The 18,292-nt window shown below is 45.5% G+C and overlaps 1 protein-coding gene across 5 annotated transcripts; it reads right to left on the bottom strand.

Moving 5' to 3' along the window:
• Nucleotides 1-276: 276 nt before the first annotated feature.
• Nucleotides 277-14,697, bottom strand: CXCR2 (C-X-C motif chemokine receptor 2). 5 transcript variants are annotated; one of them, XM_066346084.1, is made up of 3 exons: nucleotides 14,520-14,697; nucleotides 12,061-12,144; nucleotides 277-3,875 (listed from the first exon to the last, which is right to left on the bottom strand). In XM_066346084.1, exon 3 carries the CDS (start codon nucleotides 3,865-3,867, stop codon nucleotides 2,794-2,796), a length of 1,074 nt encoding a protein of 357 aa, XP_066202181.1. In that variant the 5' UTR covers nucleotides 3,868-3,875; nucleotides 12,061-12,144; nucleotides 14,520-14,697; the 3' UTR covers nucleotides 277-2,793. The 5 variants fall into 5 exon arrangements, with proteins under 5 accessions (XP_066202181.1, XP_066202178.1, XP_066202179.1 ...); XM_066346081.1 differs by lacking the exon at nucleotides 14,520-14,697 and adding an exon at nucleotides 14,125-14,161; XM_066346082.1 differs by lacking the exon at nucleotides 14,520-14,697 and adding an exon at nucleotides 13,862-13,978.
• Nucleotides 14,698-18,292: the final 3,595 nt, after the last annotated feature.

Raw genomic sequence — 18,292 nt, 5'->3', positions numbered from 1 at the left:
AAGGACAGAGAAGAACCAGGTTATCCTGGGACATATCTCCTTTTATAATATGTGTTCAGCAGCAAGAGGCTTGGGCTGGGGAGGAGGAGGTAGAAAGGCTAACCTCCATTTCTATTTCAGTTCTTCTCTCTGTGTACCCAATCCACAGCAAAGGGATTTATTTATTGTGGAGACCCAGAATGCAACCTCTGTTCACCCTTGCCTGGCCTCTCTGTAGCAGTGTGGTTACTTTTCATTGCAAGTAATGAAACAACCAATTAAAAGTAGTTTGTAGAAATAAAGATATTTAATTGTTTCATTTAATAGGAAATTAAAGGTAGGTGGTTCCAGGGTTTGCCTTTTTGTAACTAGGTTTTAAAAAAAATTGTGATGAAATATATATAACATTTATGTTTTAACATTTTAAGTGTACAGTTTAATGGCAATAAGTACATTCCCATTGTTGTACAACTATCACCTCTATCCATCTCCAGAACCTTTCCATCCTTCCCAACTGGATTCTATATCCTTTAAACCAGTGGTCCCCAACCCCCAGGCCGTGGACCGGTACCGGTCCGTGGGCCATTTGGTACCGGTCCGCAGAGAAAGAATAAATAATTTACATTATTTCTGTTTTATTTATATTTAAGTCTGAACAATGTTTTATTTTAAAAAAATGACCAGATTCCCTCTGTTACATCTGTCTAAGACTCACTCTTGACACTTGTCTCGGTCACGTGATACATTTATCCATCCCACCCTAAAGGCTGGTCCGTGAGAATATTTTCTGACATTAAACCAGACCATGGCCCAAAAAAGGTTGGGGACCACTGCTTTAAACAATAACTCACCATCTCCGCTTCCCCCAATGCCCAGGTAACCACCATTTTACTTTCTGTCTCTATCTATTAATATTTAACTGTCCTAGGTAGCTCATATTAAGTGAAATCAAACAGTGTTTGTGTCTTAATTGTTTCATTTAGCATGATATTTTCAAAGTTTATTCATGTTGTAGTATATGTCAGAATTTCATTCCTTTCTAAGAGTGAATAATATTCCATCGTATATATACCGTATTTTGTTTATCCACTCATCTACTGATGAACATTTGGGGTTCCATCTTTGGGCTATTGCTGGAATAATGCTGCTATGAACATTAGTGTATGAATAATGATTTAAGTCTTTGCTTTCAGTTCTTTTGGTTATAACCAAAGTAAAGCTGCTGGATTATACAGTAATTCTATGTTTAATGTTTTGAGGAGCCAACATACTGTTTTCCATAGTAGCTGTACCATTTTACATTCTCACCAGCATTACACAAGGCTTCCATTGTCTGCACATCCTTACCAATACTTGTTGTTTTGTTTGTTTGTTTTAATAATGGTCATCCTAATGAATGTGCAGTGGTACCTCATTGTGGTTTTAATATGCTTTTCCCCAAATATTAGTGATGGCTATATGTATGTGTTTTTTTTGGGGGGGGGGGAATATCTTTTCTTTAAATCCTTTGCCCATTTTTTAATAAGGCTTTTTATTCTTTTTATTTATTTATTTTTGCTGTTGAGTTGTAGGAACTCTTTATATATTCAGGATATCAACCCTTTAAAAGATATATGATTTGAAAATGTTTTCTCCCATTCTGTGGTTTGCTTTTTTATTCTGTTGATAGTGTCCTTTGATGCACAAAGTTTTTAACTTTGACAGAGACTGATTTATCAATTTTTTCTTTTGTTGCCTGTGATTTTTGGTGTCATATCCAAGAAATCATTGCCAAATCCAAAGTCATAAAGCTTTTACCCCCATGTTTCCTCCTAAGAATTTCATAGTTGTAGTTCTTATGTTTAGGTCTTCAATCTCTTTTGAGTTCATTTTTGCATATGTTAGGTAAGGGGCTAGTTTTACTCTTGGGCATGCTTAGATTTATTCTCAGGTTCTTCTGTATCCTTTGGCTCCATCAACCTAAGTGTGTTGGGCTTTTTGCCTCCTTGTCACAAAATTGCTACCTCAGAGTCACATATCATATCCTATAACCATATTCGAAGACAAGACCCAAGGATGTGTGAGTATGTGTGTGTTTTGCTTTGTCTTTTTAAATCAGGAATATTTCTCAGGAGTCCTCTGGCTTCACAAAATTCCTCTTAAGCAATGGTATACTGGAAATCAGTTTGTACCTGCTTGTGAAAACAGATTATTACATTTTCTAGAGTTTTGTGAGCTGATTGCTAAACACTACCACCCTTGAAATTGCCATGGTGGGAGCATATATAACATGGAACCTGGCAAATGCTACTAATCAGAACTTCTTTCCCTAGGAGGTTGGTTTACCAGCACACTCTTGCCTGTAAGTCTTCCTGGTCAGAACAGGAAGAGATGGCCACGCCCAGCTTAAGGGACTCATAGAAGTAAGTATCTGCCATGTTCAGCCTCCATCAGGGAAGCAGACTTTGCTGGCAAGCAAAGAAAGGGAGAGTTGGGGAAGCAGCTATGGTGTTTGCCACTAATGGCTCCCAAGAGTGGGAACTTTTTGTAGTCATTTAAAAGGAAGCCTTTGAAATGTCTCAGAGGACAGCGTGCTATGGGCTCAGTATAGGATGGACAGCACTCTAGCAGCCAATGTAGTAGTTACAGTAAGGGGTGGGACACCAGGGCAGGCTTTCTAAATCATACAGTGGAGCCTGGTAAGGCCTCAGCAAGCTCATGTGACCACAGTGAAGAGTTATCTTGTCACTGAGACTGTGAATAGCTGGGAGACATGAGGCTTGAGTGCTGATGGGAGGGGAAGAGCTCTGTGGGGTTGCAATCACAATGGGGGTCTTAAAGGGTAGTAGAAGTGTTCCCAGATGAAGAGCCAACAAAGGAAGGCTTGCCGTCCTTGGCCAAGAACTCCTTACTGATCAGGCCATGGATTGCCATGATCTTGAGGAGTCCGTGGCGAAACTTCTGGCCAATGAAGGCGTAGATGAAGGGATTGAGGCAGCTGTGGAAGAAGCCCAGAACCTCGGTGGCATTCAGCGCCCGGTCAATGTCCTTTCGGCGGTCACAGCTCTCCTCAATTACACCGAGCCTCATGAGGGTGTCTGCCATCAGGACCAAGTTGTAGGGCAACCAGCAGAGCAGGAAGACCAGCACAACAGCAAAGATGACCCGCATGGCCCGGTGCTTCTGCCCCATGTGGGCCTGAAACAGCGTGCGCAGGGTGAGTCCATAGCAGAACAGCATGACCAGCAGCGGCAGGAGGAAGCCAAAGGTCTGGGGCAGGACTCGCATCACTATGCGCCATTTTGTTGTATTGGCACCCATGTCCTCGTAGCAGACTGGGCTAGAACCAGGAGGGTATACTGCCCTGCGGATCAGAAAGGCGGGCAGGGACAGGATCAGGGATAGGGCCCAGATGCCTAAGCATATGAACTTGACCCAATGCCGCTTCTGAGTCAGTGTGCGTGTGGCGTGAACAATGGCCAGGTAGCGATCCATGCTAATGCAGGCCAACAGTAGAATACCACTGTAGAAGTTGACTTCCTTCAAGAGTGAGACCACCTTGCACAGAGGTGTGCCAAAGATCCAGCCCTTTGCCTTGGAGACAGCCCAGATAGGCAAGGTCAGGGCGAAGAGCAAGTCGGCCATGGCCAAGTTCAGCAGGTAGACGTCAGTGACAGAGCGGCTGACCCGGCTGTACAAGACCACCAGCATCACCAGGGAGTTTCCCAGCAGGCTCAGCAGGAAGATCAGGGCATAGATGACAACTATAATATACTTGTTGATTTCTAGAGATTCTGGCCAGCATGGGGCAGTTCCTGGCAAAATGGGTATGTCAGTGTAAGAATAATTTTCGAAGTCCTTCCAGTCGTCATCGTCCATGTGAAATATTTCTCCATTTAAGTTGTCCATATTTGCGGCTAGAGAAGAGAGATGAGTGTTACTGCACAGTAAAGTCTTCCTGGATTCCAGCCCTTCTGCTCATGAACCTCGGATAGCATTCTTTGCATTGGCTTGTTTATTACATATGAAAGTCACTTTGATTTCAGTAAATAGTACGGGATCTAACTCTAATGTTATAAAACACATTTAGTGGTAAATGGTATATTTCATGAAAAGAGTATAGTTCCCTTCAAAGTCAGAGATTCTTAGCCCTTTCCATGACATTGTCATCACCCAAATCCCTGTGGCAACTTCCTTTTGGATAATGCCTGCGGAGCCTGTCGTCTGGGCTGACTCGGGACGAGCATCCCTGACTGTTGAGGAACCTGTCGTCTGGGCTGACTCGGGACGAGCATCCCTGACTGTTGAGGCTGAGTTTAATATCAGAAATGTGGTGCCATTCAGTTCTCAATGTGGGGAATTAAGCAGGCAATCCAACTGGGTTGGACCCTGAGAAGAAGATCAAGGTTTAATTATAAAGCTGAGAGTTTAGTTCCTTTGTCCAACTTTCTCTAAATTACTTTAAAAGAAGTGTTCTGGGAAAACTGAGTGAGAGCAGCATAGAGTTTCAAGATCTTGAGCTAGAAGGAAATTTACTCTGTTGACATGTTCCAGCATTGTTCTTTTGGAAGGCAGGAAGCGTTCTCTGGGAGTTTCTGTATAGTTTGAAAAAATATATTAAGAGTTGTAAGAAGGTGGCTAACTGACTGGTTCTCCAAGTGAGTGGAAATGCAACAGTTATCTTGGGAGCTCTGGGATGTCATATTCAGCCATGCAGGGGCCACAGAAAGCCAGGATGCTCCCAGGATAAGGATAAGAGGCAGTAGGAAGCAGAGAAGGCAGGTGGAGACATACTATCCTTGTTATGCTGGCTTCCTAGTTCTGGTGGGGACCCTTTCTGTCCCACCAGTGCATGCCTTCCTCCATTCCTTGCTCCCAGCACACCCAGGTAACCCTGTCTTTGTTGATTCTGGCCTTGTTACAGGATTAGTGGAGACCTTGCTTCTGGGGGAAGCTGCAGCCACTCTAAAATATACTGCTCGCCCTGGCCGGTTGGCTCAGCGGTAGAGCGTCGGCCTAGCGTGCGGAGGACCCGGGTTCGATTCCTGGCCAGGGCACACAGGAGAAGCGCCCATTTGCTTCTCCACCCCTCCGCCGCGCTTTCCTCTCTGTCTCTCTCTTCCCCTCCCGCAGCCAAGGCTCCATTGGAGCAAAGATGGCCCGGGCGCTGGGGATGGCTCCTCGGCCTCTGCCCCAGGCGCTAGAGTGGCTCTGGTCGCAATATGGCGACGCCCAGGATGGGCAGAGCATCGCCCCCTGGTGGGCAGAGCCCCGCCCCATGGTGGGCGTGCCGGGTGGATCCCGGTCGGGCGCATGCGGGAGTCTGTCTGACTGTCTCTCCCTGTTTCCAGCTTCAGAAAAATGAAAAAAAAAAAAAAAAAAAAAAAAAAAAAATATACTGCTCACAAAAATTAGGGGATATTTAAAAATAAGCAATAAAATATCCCCTAATTTTTGTGAGCAGTATATTATTTCAGTTTTCAAAGAGGAAGTACACTGAAAGTAAACCAGCTACCAAATTAGCTTCCTTTTGAACCACAAAATATATTGCTATTGAGCCATTTCTTAAAAAAAATTTTTTTTAAGTGAAAGGAGAGGAGACGGTGAGACAGACTTCCGCATGCGCCTTGACCGGGATCCACCTGGCCACCCCTGTCTGGGACCAATGCTCAAATCAATCGAGCCACTGGCTGCAGGAGGGAAGATAGACAGGGGAGAGGGAGAGGGAGAGAAGCAGATGTTGGTTTCTCCTGTCTGCCCTGACCAGGAATCGAACTTGGGATATCCATATGCCAGACCAACGCTCTATCTGCTGAGCTAACTGGTCAGGTAAAAAAAATTATTTTTTTAAAAAAAATTGATTTTAGCAAGAAAGGAAGGAAAAGAGAGACAGAGAGACAGGAACATTGAGCTGTTCCTGTGTGTGCCCTGACTGGGGATCGAACCAGCAACCTCTGTGTTTCAGAATGATGCTTTAACCAACTGAGCAATCCAACCAGGGCCATTGTGCCATTTCTTTACCATAGGATATGAGCATCAGTGACCACATGCAAGTCTATAACCCACCTCCAAATGGAACCCAGTGTTAAAGAAAAAACATCAAATAAGAGTCTCAAGAATTACTTTACACTCATTAGGATGCTCACAATAAAAATGATGGACAATAACCATGTTGAGGAGGATGTGGAGAAACTGGACTCCTCATATATTACTGGCGGGAACGTAAAATCTGAGAAACATTGTGGCAGTTGTTCAAAGAGTTAAACATGGAGTTAGCGTATGGCCCAGCAATTCCACTCCTAGATATGAACCCAAGAGAAATGAAAATGTATGGCCACATAAAAACTTGTACATGATTGTTCATAGCAGCGTAATAGCCAAACAGTAGAAACAATCTAATCGACCATCAACTGATAAATGGATAAACAAATGGTGTTATACATATACAATGATTCAGCTATAAAAAGGAAGTCCTGATACATGGTACAACACGGATACACCTTGAAAATGTTATTCTAAGTGAAAAAAGCCAGACGCGATGGTTCCATGTATGTGTAGCACCCAGAATAGGCAAACTGGTAGAGACAGAAAGCACCTTAGGGGTTGCTGGGGCCTGGGGTGGCGGTGGGACCAAGGGGAATGTTAACAAGCACAGGATTTCCTTTTGGGGTGATGGAAATGTTTTGGAATTAGAGAGTGGTGATGATTGTATAAATCTGGGTGACTTTTATGGTGTATGAATTATATCTCAATTAAAAAAAGATTAATCAAAAGAGTATAGTTTTGCAAAGCAAATGAAAATATTAAACAACATCAACAACAGCAGCAACAACAAAGCTCCTAGGAAGCTTTTCTCTGCTGCTGTCAATCATAGATAGCAAAGAAGAAATCTGAATGGTGTTAAGGAAAATCCCAATCCAATGGGGCCTCGGAAAAGAGAAGAGAGAGAGAAACTGGAAAAATAATGCCCCTGTCCCCTAGAGTGACGGAATTCTTAGTCTTCACTTTCCTGAGAAAGTATTGTTTTCTCTGCTAAATGATGGGGCCAGATAAATTGCCTTCTCAGCACAGGGAGACCACAGATAGAGCAGATACGATTAGCCTGTGAATGCAGAAAGATGTGGATGATGAGTATGGGGCCCTGCCATGGGGAGCCTGGAGGATGGGGTGATCGCGAGAGAGGCAGATAGTACAGCTGGTTTGGCCAGTGTTGCCAGCAAGACCTGCGAGAAGTCACTGGCTCTGTATTCCCATGGTCAAGATCAAGTTTGTTCAGAGACCCAGGGTTATGTCTAACTCATGAGGTCCAGAGTGGCTCACCTCCATGAGCAGATGATCAGAAATACATTAAAGGGAACAAATGACCTGGGAGAGCATGCCAATCATTTTTCTTTTTTAATTGATTGATCTTAGAGAGACAGGGAGAGGAATGGAGACAGAAGGAGAGGGAGGGAGGGGAAAGCATTCATTTGTTATTCCACTTATTTATGCATTCATTGGTAGTTTCTGTGTGTGCCCTGATCACAAATTGAAACCAGCAACTTTGGTGTTTCAGGATGACGCTCTAATCAACTGAGCTAACCAGCCAGGACCAAGGATGCTGATCAATGATGGACTCAGAGACCTTGTGCCTGCAGGGAGGAGAACCCCACATCTATGTGCATCAGCTGTGAGAAGGTAGGGCTGGGGTAGCTGCCGGAACGTTCCTATGAGAAGAGGCAGCAGCAGGCAAGCGTGCTTCCCAGATAAGCCCTCAATAGACAATCCAGTGCGCAGCTGTGCTGGGTTCAGGCTGCAGGTATATGGGTGAGCTCCACTCCCATGCAAGTCAGGACACAAGTAGAGAACTCAGAAAAGAGAGCCAGGTCACCAGACTAAGGCAATGACCTCCAGCCAATGGCCTGGGTTGAGGGGATAGCGAAGGGGTGGATGTTGTGTTGTGTTGTTTGTTTTCTAACCAATCTCTAGAGATGATGTTTTGGTAGTTAAAGGGAGAAGCTGAGGAAAGGAAGACAGAATGACACTCTGAGGTCTACTTTGTGCCTCACAGATACATGATCTCCCTTGATCCTTACAAAAAGATATGATTAAGTCCATGTTTACTTGTGAGAAGACAGACACAGAGAGGCTCAGAAACCAGCCTGTGGTCACAGAGCTTAGAAGTCCGGCAGCCAAAATTTCAACTAGATGTGAATGGCTCCAAAGGCTATTTTCAGGCTGCAGAACTGCTTCTTTAAAAAAAAAAAATCACACCTCTGGATAGCTCGGTTGGTTAGAGCACTGTCCTAACATGCAAAGATTGCTGGTTCAATCCCTGGTCAGGGCACATATACAGACAGATTGATGTTTCTGTCTATCTCTCTCTCCCCTATTCTGCCTCTGAAGTTAATTAAAAAGAAAAATCATACCTCTGAGTTATAGGTTAGAGGAGGCCAAATGCAAATTTCTTTTTCTTTCTTTTATTTATTTATTTTTTAGATTTTGGTTATTGATTTTAGAGAGAGGAGAGAGAGACAGAGAGAAAGGAGGAGGAAAAGTGACCTCAGCCTTCCAAGTCAATGCTTTATCACTGCACCATCACAGGTCAGTTTGCAACTCATCTCAAACCCAGGTTCATCCAATACCAGCCCTGTCCACCATGCCCCCTAAGTCCTACCTCAAGGAGCTCAAAGTCCTGTACCTCAGAGTTGGTACCATGTTGGCCCTCAACCCCAAGATCAGGCCCCTGGGTCTGTCTCCAAAAAAGGTAGGTGATGACATTGCCAAAGGGAACGGGTGATTGAGAGAGTCTGAGGCTAACTTGTAAAACTGACCATTCAGAACAGACAGGCCCAGCTCGAGATGGTACCCCTGCCTCTGCCCTAACCACTGAAGCCCTCTAGGATCCACCAAGAGACAGGAGGAAACAGAAAAACATCGAGCGCAGTGGAAATACCACTTTCGATGAGACTGCCAACATTGCCTGGTAGATATGGCACTGATCTTTAGCTAGAAAACTCTCTGGAACTATTGAAGTGATCTGGGGGCTACCAGTCTGTGAGCTGCCGTGTTGATGGCTGTTAGTTACCCGTATACACAATAGATGACATCAACATGGTGTGGTGAAATGCCCAGCTAGTTAAAAACTACAAAGGATCATTTGACAACACCCCCCAAAAATCATAGTTCATATATCAAATATATTTGTAAGTTAAATTCTTGAGATATTATTAAGTCAGCCTGTGTATATAGTTCATTCCCGTTGTTTGATGTGTTGTGCATTGCTTTCTTCGTTATTGCTTATGCCCAGAATTAAAGGAACAGGCCTTTCAGGAATGATGAACCAAACTCCTTTGAATTGGCTGGTCCCTACTGATCACCCAGTCACGTTCTCGGTGACCCAGCAGAAGATCCCCTCATCCAGTGAAGTTACCAGCCCCTTAACGACTCACGGTAGTTCAGAAAAAACATAGATGAGCGATTTCTATTTCATTTCATGAAAATGCTATAGAATGAGGACATTATATAAAGATTCCAAACCTTTAAGGCAATCTTTTTTAACAACAAAAATATCATTCATTTTAATACAACGCCAGTCTTTTTTACTCTCTACGAATATCATCCACAGTTCTATGCATTTAATATATGGGAGGGGGGACTCCAAAGTGTCCGGTCCTTCCTCACACCCAGTTTTAGCCACAGCATGAAGAGCTGGCTGAGCCAGGAAGGGGAGAGGGTGGGCATTGAGTTGCCCTAAGAGGTTGTTGGAGAGAGGTATAAGGGAAAGGTAGAAGCTCTCCCTTTAAAGATAGGAAGGCCTAAAGAGAGAGAGAGAGAGAGACTTACCAGGACTCTGGGCTTTCACCTGTAGGACACCTTCCCGAGAGCAGATGTGTGAGTGCGAGGGCGGCGGTGGTGAGAACACAGTGGAGGAAGTAAGTGGTGGATTAGATTGCTCAATTTGGGGGTGGAGTCCCTGAGGGTGCGGGATGCTCTTGATAACTTGAATAATGAATTCCCAGGTTAGCTCTTGGATCACTCGACATTTTATGGACTGGCAGAGTTCATCCTGGAGAAGGACCTGTGGCGTTTTCTAGCTGGTCTCTCCGTTTCGCAGCTAAGGAAACTGAGGCTCACAGAGAGGAAGCGGTTTGCCCAGGACTGCACCGATTTCTCTCACCTCTGCCCTGCGCCCAGCAGCCCTGTCCTGCCTGACACTCTCCATGCCTGGCTGCCCCGGGCTAACTCTCCAGCAGCACTACCTCTCTTGAGCATCTTCTACACCTGGAAGAGGAACAGCTCATTAAGACAATGGAGATGGAACTTAAGCTTTTGGAGAGTCTGGTAGAATTCTTCTTCCCTGGACCAAGTGCCTCTTGTCTCCACCCCCACCTCTCAGGAATCCTTAAAGCCTCACAGACTCCTTCTCTGTGTCATATCCCTTTGAGAACCACCCCCCTGAATGGGGGCCCCATTCCACTTCTCCTTGTCTTTCACCTCACACCCCGAACATCTGCTTTGACCCTCCTTAGATGGGTTAAAATCCCACTTAAGTCCTAACACATTTTTGTAAACAGTGTTGAGTGTCACTAAGAATAGATTTAGTCACATTTACTATTGATTGCAATCAAAAGGCTAAATACAGGCAGAGCAATGAGCTCAAATTTTCCACTCCCTCTTAAGCCCCCGCCTAGCCACCTCAGTCCCTGCACCACTCCATATCCTAGGCTCTCGCCAAGGAAGTGTTCAGAGCCTGTGACCAACTCGCCTAAGCTGCCTTCCCCAAGGAGAGAACCTCCGAGTCCGACTGTTTAGCAAACATTCTTTGTCACCTTTCTCTTTCCCATGCTGCAGAAGAATGCAGTGACTCCTGCCAGGTGGTGCTAACACTAGACATGCTTATTACACACGGAGAGAGATGGATAGGAGTGGTGGTCAAGAATTCTTCTACCTGAGCAACTCAAGGCAGGTGGTCCTTTTTTCTGAGTCTCAGTTTACTCGTCTGTAAAATGAGGCTGAGGATGAAATGAAAGATTTCCCGAAAAGCACTTAAGGCACATAGAAAGGACAACATTTGCATTTATTGTCATGGTCATCACTACAGAAAGAGTTTGTCAACTAACAGTATATGCTGTCTCTCCCGCTACATCCCCAAGCAAGGGAAAGCAGCAGGCCTGCTGTCCAGGCTGACTTTAATGTACCTCTTAATTTGCTCTGACTTGGATAACAGTAGTCACACTAGCTGTACTCTTGGGTGCTCATGAGGGTCTAGCTTTTGGAAAAAGTGCTTCTTCAGAATTTGTGTCATTTAATCGTCACAACAAAATGTACTTTCTGAATGAGGAAACTCAGACTCCAGGAGTGAAGCAACTTACCTAGAATGGCGCAGATGAACTGAATGTTACGCAGCTTTTAAGACTTTTTTTTTTTTTACCTGACGTCAAATTTTGTCTTCTGTCCAGTATAAGAAGGGGCTGGGTCCCAGCCTGAGGTTCCTGGACCCCATTAGGTACCTCTCTGTTCCAGACAACTGAATATAAATGGTGTAGAAAAGAGAGTCCGGATTTGACATTTCCCAGCCAGCCCACTTCTTGATTTTTATTGGGTTGATTTCATTTCCACTGAGACCACCACATGCGTGTTGATGGTGGGGCGAATAAAGAACCAGTTTCCAATCCTGGTTCTGCTGATCATGTCAGGATGAGGTTGGACAAGTCATTTGTCTCTGAGCCTTGATGTGACTCGTTAGAGATTGTTCCAGACCCGTACCATCCAATATGATAGCTACTGCCCACAGGTGGCTACTTAAATTTAAATTAATTAAAATAAAAAATTTAGTTCTTCAGTCATATCAGCCATATTTCAAGTGATCAATAGCTACATGTGACTAAGAGCTCTCGCATTGGATAGTGCATATATAGAATATTTCTATTATTGCAGAAAGTACTTTCGTAGTGAGCTGTCTAGGTGAACACAGTTACCTTTAGCTCTCAGAATCTGCAATTCAGCACTTCAGTTCTCAGGGGACTCAGACTGAAGTTTCCAAGTTCCTTCCATCAGAAATATGTTCCCAGCATATTTCTGGGAACATATCCCAGTTCTAAGACTGAACTGCTCACCTACCTGCTGTTGCTGCTCCAGCTGCTGTTGTTACTGAACTTGCCTCTGATACTTCCGCTGTGACTCAGGGCTTGGTAGCAGTCAGGGCTGTTGGACAGGAAAAAAGTGAACCAGACTTTATGGGGAAACATCTGACCCAAAGTTACCAAGGGGGAACTCCAAGAGGCCCACCAGGGGAGGTGTTCCCGCAGGGGAGCAGTAAGGTCTGTCCCAGGACTCTGACTCCAGCCCGAGGCTCCACCAGGAGGTCCTGTGTCAGAGCTGGGATTTCCTTGTCTTCCTGTCTGATGGCTTCTGGAGGGGACCGCCAGTCTGCAGGTGGAGGTTTGCCTAGTCCATCTCTGTTTCTTCTTTAAAAGGAAGATTCAGGCAGCCTCAGCCCCCAGCCGACAGACTTGCCTGTACCCACGTGTGCACTTTCTTTTTTCCATCTAAGGTCAGCGGGAGACGTGTCCTTCCTCTTTTTGGTGAATTCCTGCACCTGGCTGCCGGCCCACTGTCTCTCACCTCCTCGAGGTTCCTGACTCCTGGCCCTTTGTCCTTCCGCAGCTTGCTTTCTTTTCAGCCCCTGGACGTGCTTACGCCTTTTTCTGCTCTCGGTTCCCTTTAGCTGGGCTCCCCTGTGCCCTCCTTTCCGTAAGCAAACTTCTTGACAGAGCAGCTGCCTCCACTTTGCCACCTCTTGTTCACGGCTCAGCCCGCTGCAACTGGCTTCCTTATTACCGCCTGCTGAAACAGCTTTTGCCCGGGGTTACCAGTGACCTCTGCGTTACTAAACCCAACCAGCCCTTTTCTCAAATAAAACTGAGTTAATATTATAAAAATAAAGCATGCATATCGTCAAGAATATAGGTGATACAAAAGCCTATAAAGTAAAATTTGAAAGATTCCCTTCCATCTCTCTGTTCACTCATATTTGTCTTTTCCCCATGCATGTTCAAACATTTTCTTTCTTTCCTTCCTTTATTCCTTTAATAAAAATATACCGTATTTAACTCGTTGTATTTCCTACACCTTCACCATGTATCGTGGACCTATTCCATGTCAATGCATAGAGATCATCTCACTCTTTTGAATGACAACATATTGCTCCATGTTCTGTGTGTATCATAATTTATTTCATAATTACCTTGTAGATGGACATTTAGGTTCTTAAAATGAACATCTTTGGATGTAGGTCTTTGGGAATGTGCCTTAGTGTTTCTGTAGCTTATGTGTAATTTTGCTGGGTCATATCTGTGCATGTTTAAATGTTTTAAAATTTTTTTAATTTTATTTTTGTGACAGAGACAAAGAGAGTCAGAGATAGGGATAGATAGGGACAGACAGGAAGGAAGAGAGATGAGAAGCGTCAACTCTTTGTTGCGGCACCTTAGTTGTCTGTTGATTGCTTTTCTCATATGTGCCTTAATCAGAGGGCTACAGCAGATCGAGAGACCCCTGCTCAAGCCAGCGACCTTGGGGGCTCAAGCAGGTGAGCCTTGCTCAAACCAGATAAGCCTGTGCTCAAGCTGCTGACCTCAGGGTCTCGAACCTGGGTCCTTCCTCCACGTCCCAGTCCGACGCTCTATCCACTGCGCCACTGCCTGGTCAGGCGCATGTTTAAATTTTGATAAATAAGACTATATGGCCCTTCAAACAGACTGTGCCAGTTTTCTTTCCCGCCATCAGTTTATAAAGGGACTGTTACCCTCTCCACTTAAACTACCTCATATTTGTCAATCATGGTAAACTATTTTCTCCCAGCCTGCTGTATGCTTTTTCAACTTTATTTATGGCGAAATGGTTACTGTTCAATTCTTACCTTATAATCCCATTGGCCTCATTCTCTTCTTTCTCCTGAACCTCTCTTGGTTTCGTTTGTTGCTTTATCCTCAGTTCATTCCCAACATCTGGACGTTCCCGGGGGTCTGCCTGGGTCCTCCTCTCTACCTGCTCTTCCGGGGCCAGCCCACCTCCTTCCCTGGCTTCAGCGACCACCCTCACCTCGCCAGTGTCTCTCCTGCCTATAGTTCCCAGCTCCTCTACTCAGCTCCTTCCTAAGCTCAAAGTCTTCCATGTACTTACTTCATGAGATCGCCCCTGAGGTTCCACAGATGCTGCCCACGCACACGTGCTGCTCCTCCCGGGTGCCCGCCTCACCGCTGCCAGCTCCGGGACGGCACGCCCCTCACGCTCCCTTTCCTCTTCCTCGCCGCAGCAGCCCTCTCTAACATCTCCCTCGATTATCTTCCCCTCGCCACCTTCCCGGGCAGAGTTCCCAGGCCACACTCCGTGCTCCGCTCTGCTCTCTCTCCCTGGAGCTGCCGCCACAGTCAGGCTGTAGCCGTGGGGCAGAGTTCCCAGGCCACACTCCGTGCTCCGCTCTGCTCTGTCTCCCTGGAGCTGCCGCCACAGTCAGGCTGTAGCCGTGGGTTCCGGCGCTGGGCTGTCTGGCTTAGGGTTCCCGTGATGTCACTTACTGGTTGTGGACCTTGGGCAAGTTACTTCACCTCACTCGGTCTCGGTTCCATCCACTGTAATGTGGGGTAGCGAGGGCACCTACTGTCATGTGGATTAAATGAGTCCACATGTGTAAAGCACTTAGAATGGTGCCTGGCAGTGTTGGCGGCGGCTGCTGCTGTCGCTGTTCTCCGAAACGCCCCCTGCCTCCCGTCCTTCCCCTCAACCCACCCTCCACTCTGCTCCCAGACGAGCTCCCCAGAGCGGGAATTTGATCACTCTCTGCCCTCCCTCCACATCCCCGCAAGGACCCCCATTGCCCTCAGCGTCAAACTCCTGACTCCTGCACCTGCTGTCCCTGCACGTGACCCCTGTGTTCCTCTCCGGTCTCACTTCAGGCCGTGCCCCTTGAACCCTTAACGTTAGCCACAGAGAACCACTTGCACTTCCCCCAGGAACTGTTCTGGTTCCTCCTCAGGGCCTGGCACGACTTATTCTCTCCCTGGCACACTCTTTCCACCCTCTGGGCCTGGCCAAGTCTCTCCTTTCTTTTCAAAGTCAGCCCAGTGGTCACCTCCATGGGTGGCTGCCCCTTGTTCTCTGTACCCCTGGGCTTCCTCTGTCATGTCTTCAGTTATAGGGTTTTGTAATCATCTGTTTGGCTGTTTCCTACTCCCCACTGTGAGGTTTGTGAAAGCAAGTATCATATATATATATATATATATATATATATATATATATATATATATATAAACTCTTTGTTTCCCCAAACCAATCAGTGTTTGCCATATCCCAGGTATATAATACAATTTTCTTGAGCACTGAATGAATTGGCAAAGTGGGGAAACTGATATATATTGGGATATCTTAGTGACGTCTAATTTAAGAAATAATTGTCACCCAAATTTCCCAGGACACCCCCAGCCTGTGAGCACAATGAACTCACATCAATAGCAGTAACCCGAACTACACTGGTTCAGACCTGTGTGCCTACAGCCTTCGTCCCTCTGGAAAGTGCTCCCCAACAATTTGGAGGAGTCTGTCGGGGGCATCTCGCACAGTTTCTCTGGGTGCTGCTGTGCTACATACGTGCCCTGGAGTCACTGCTGAAGGTCTGGCACCCTTGTAGCTTTGTACTCTGGGGCAGTCTTCTGCTGGAGCGTCCCCAAGGTCTAACGAGCTTTTCCGGTGTCTTTGTGGAGCTCTTGGGCTCTCCGCTGGACTTGGTGGGGATTCTTCGGGCAGTATGTTAAGCTAGAGGCTTGTCCCAGCATTGCCCTGGCATCCTCCCAAGCAGGGGGAGAAGGTCAAGCGTCCCCATTCTTGGCCCCTGATTTCCTTCTGATAAACTCTCACCCAGGACCATCCTCGCTTCCTTTTAGAATGTAGGCTTCTGCTAGGTCCCCTCTCCCCTCTCAGTTCATCAGGCAGGTCTGAGCTCCCTACTGGAGTTCCTGCTAGGATCTGATGTCTCCAGCTGTAGTAAGAACCCTGCCCTAATGAAGGTCTCTGAGCAAGTCTAAACGCAGGAAGGCACCCAGCTCTGTCACCCCCCACCCCATTCCCTCCATTCCTTGCCCCCATCTTGTTGCTGACTCTGTTAAGGAGAAGTTCTCACCAGCTCTCCAGGGCAGAAACTGCTGTTGCAAAACTCTTGCTCCACGAGATGGTAATGGGATGCAACTCTAGGTGGCCCTGACCCCTGGAGGCAGTCTGCAGGCTCTGGTCAGAGCCACAGAGTTGCCCAACTGCTGCAGAGACTGTGCCAGTGGTGTGGGCAGGGGCACGAGGACAGCATGTATGCCTACTTAGGGCCACAGTCTCTCCTGGAGCCCACGAAGGGCAGCTTATTACCTTGTTGTAGAGTGGGGCCCACAACTCTTCAGAAGCAGTATTCTCAGAACAGTGGTGGGATTCAGATAATTTAACAACCAACTCCCTGCCCTAATGACCATTTTAAACATTAAAAAATGATATACCAAAAGGTAGTTTATCATTTCATGCATTTAATATTTAAATAAGAACAATAAAAGAGGTACAAAACTAGATTATGTTATAAGAAAGAGTTTTAAAATATTAATGAAAAAATATTAAATAATACCTGACAAAAACAATAAAACTGTTATTTAAGATATTTCCATATTGCTTCTTGATTGGCGTCCTCACTTGCACTTTTTTTTTCCTATGGACAGAATGAACATTTTTTTTTTAACCTATGGACGAAATGAACATTACTAGGGGCACTTAGAATACGCTGTTGCGCAGATGAACATCAAAAAAGAGTAAGGCGGTGGCGCAGTGGATAGAGCATCGGACTGGGATGCGGAAGACCCAGGTTCGAGACTCTGAGGTCACCAGCTTGAGTGCAGGCTCATCTGGTTTGAGCAAAGCTCACCAGCTTGGACCCAAGGTCACTGGCTCGAGCAAGGGGTTACTCGGTCTGCTGAAGGCCCGTGGTCAAGGCACGTGAGAAAGTAATCAATGAATAACTAAGGTGTCGCAACGAAAAACTAATTATTGATGCTTCTCATCTCTTTCCGTTCCTGTCTGTCCCTATCTATCCCTCTCTCTGACTCTCTCTCTGTCTCTTTGAAAGGAAAAAAAAAAGAGTAAGGAATGTAAGTTTTTTATTTCCACATTGGGTGGCTGCCCAGGCGCCCACCTTAGAAAGAACCCTGATTACAAGTGCCATTTTAACAACCGGTTTGCCAAACTCAACAAAAAATTAGGTATCGGTTCTGCTGAATCGGTGCAAACTGGCTGAATCCTACCATTGTCTCAAAACCACCACAACTGGGTGCCCAGTGAATGACACAATTTGCATAAATCTTCTTGGGCAGTCAGGGGATATAATCTTGTGCATGGAGCTACACAAATCCTCATCAACTGTCTGTACAAAAAGTCTCGCTGAGTGAGCACTGCACAGGGGTCAACTAGACTCAGTCCCTGCCTCCAGACACTCTCAATCTGGGACTGTTCAATTCACCAACGTGATTGGAAAGGAAGGACTGAGAGGCTCAAGTTCCATGCCTGTGCCTCCTGTCTTGCCCACCACATCAGATGCCTGGGGAGCAACGGGGACCCCCACATGCTTCTGGTGGGAGGGTGAAATGTACAGTCTCTTTAGGATCTAACACAGCAACTTTTCTTTCTTTCTTTCTTTCTTTCTTTCTTTCTTTCTTTCTTTCTTTCTTTCTTTCTTTCTTTCTTCTTTCTTTCTTTCTTTCTTTCTTTCTTTCTTTCTTTCTTTCTTTTTCTTTCATCTTGTTTAGCTTCACAGCAGGATAGATTTTAAGAAAGTTAATTTTTCAGGCAATTTAACTCCAGTTCTTAAACATATATCTTCTATATGACCCAACCATTTCATTCTTAGGTATTAACCCATGAGAAATACAGGCATATGCTACATAAAGTTGTGTACCCAGTTGATTATAAAAGACTGATTTGTAATAACTTCAAATTAGAACCAACCCAGACCTGGCTGGGTAGCTCCGTTGGTTGGAGCACTGTTCCAATACACCGAGGTTGTGGGTTCCATCCCCAGTCAGGACACATACAGGAATCAACCAATGAATGCATAAATAAGTGGAACAACAAATTGATATTTATTTCACTGTCTCTCTCTCTCTCTCAAATCAATAATAATTAAAAAAAGATACAACTCAAATGTCTGGCAACAGGTGAATGTGTGAACAAATGGTGGTATATCCATGCAGGGGAATACTACTCAACAGTGAAAAGGAACTGTGGGCATGTGCAACAACACGGATGAATCCCAAAATAATCCCAATAA

Source organism: Saccopteryx leptura, chromosome 7 (assembly GCF_036850995.1).
Source record: "Saccopteryx leptura isolate mSacLep1 chromosome 7, mSacLep1_pri_phased_curated, whole genome shotgun sequence".
NCBI classification, from domain to species: Eukaryota; Metazoa; Chordata; class Mammalia; order Chiroptera; family Emballonuridae; genus Saccopteryx; species Saccopteryx leptura.
The sequence above is the reverse complement of the archived record's forward strand: the minus strand, read 5'-3'. Positions and strand labels throughout refer to the sequence as shown.

Excerpts from the sequence above, each read along its gene's own strand:
- CXCR2 (XM_066346084.1), bottom strand. The coding sequence starts at position 3,867 with ATGGACAACTTAAATGGAGAAATATTTCACATGGACGATGACGACTGG.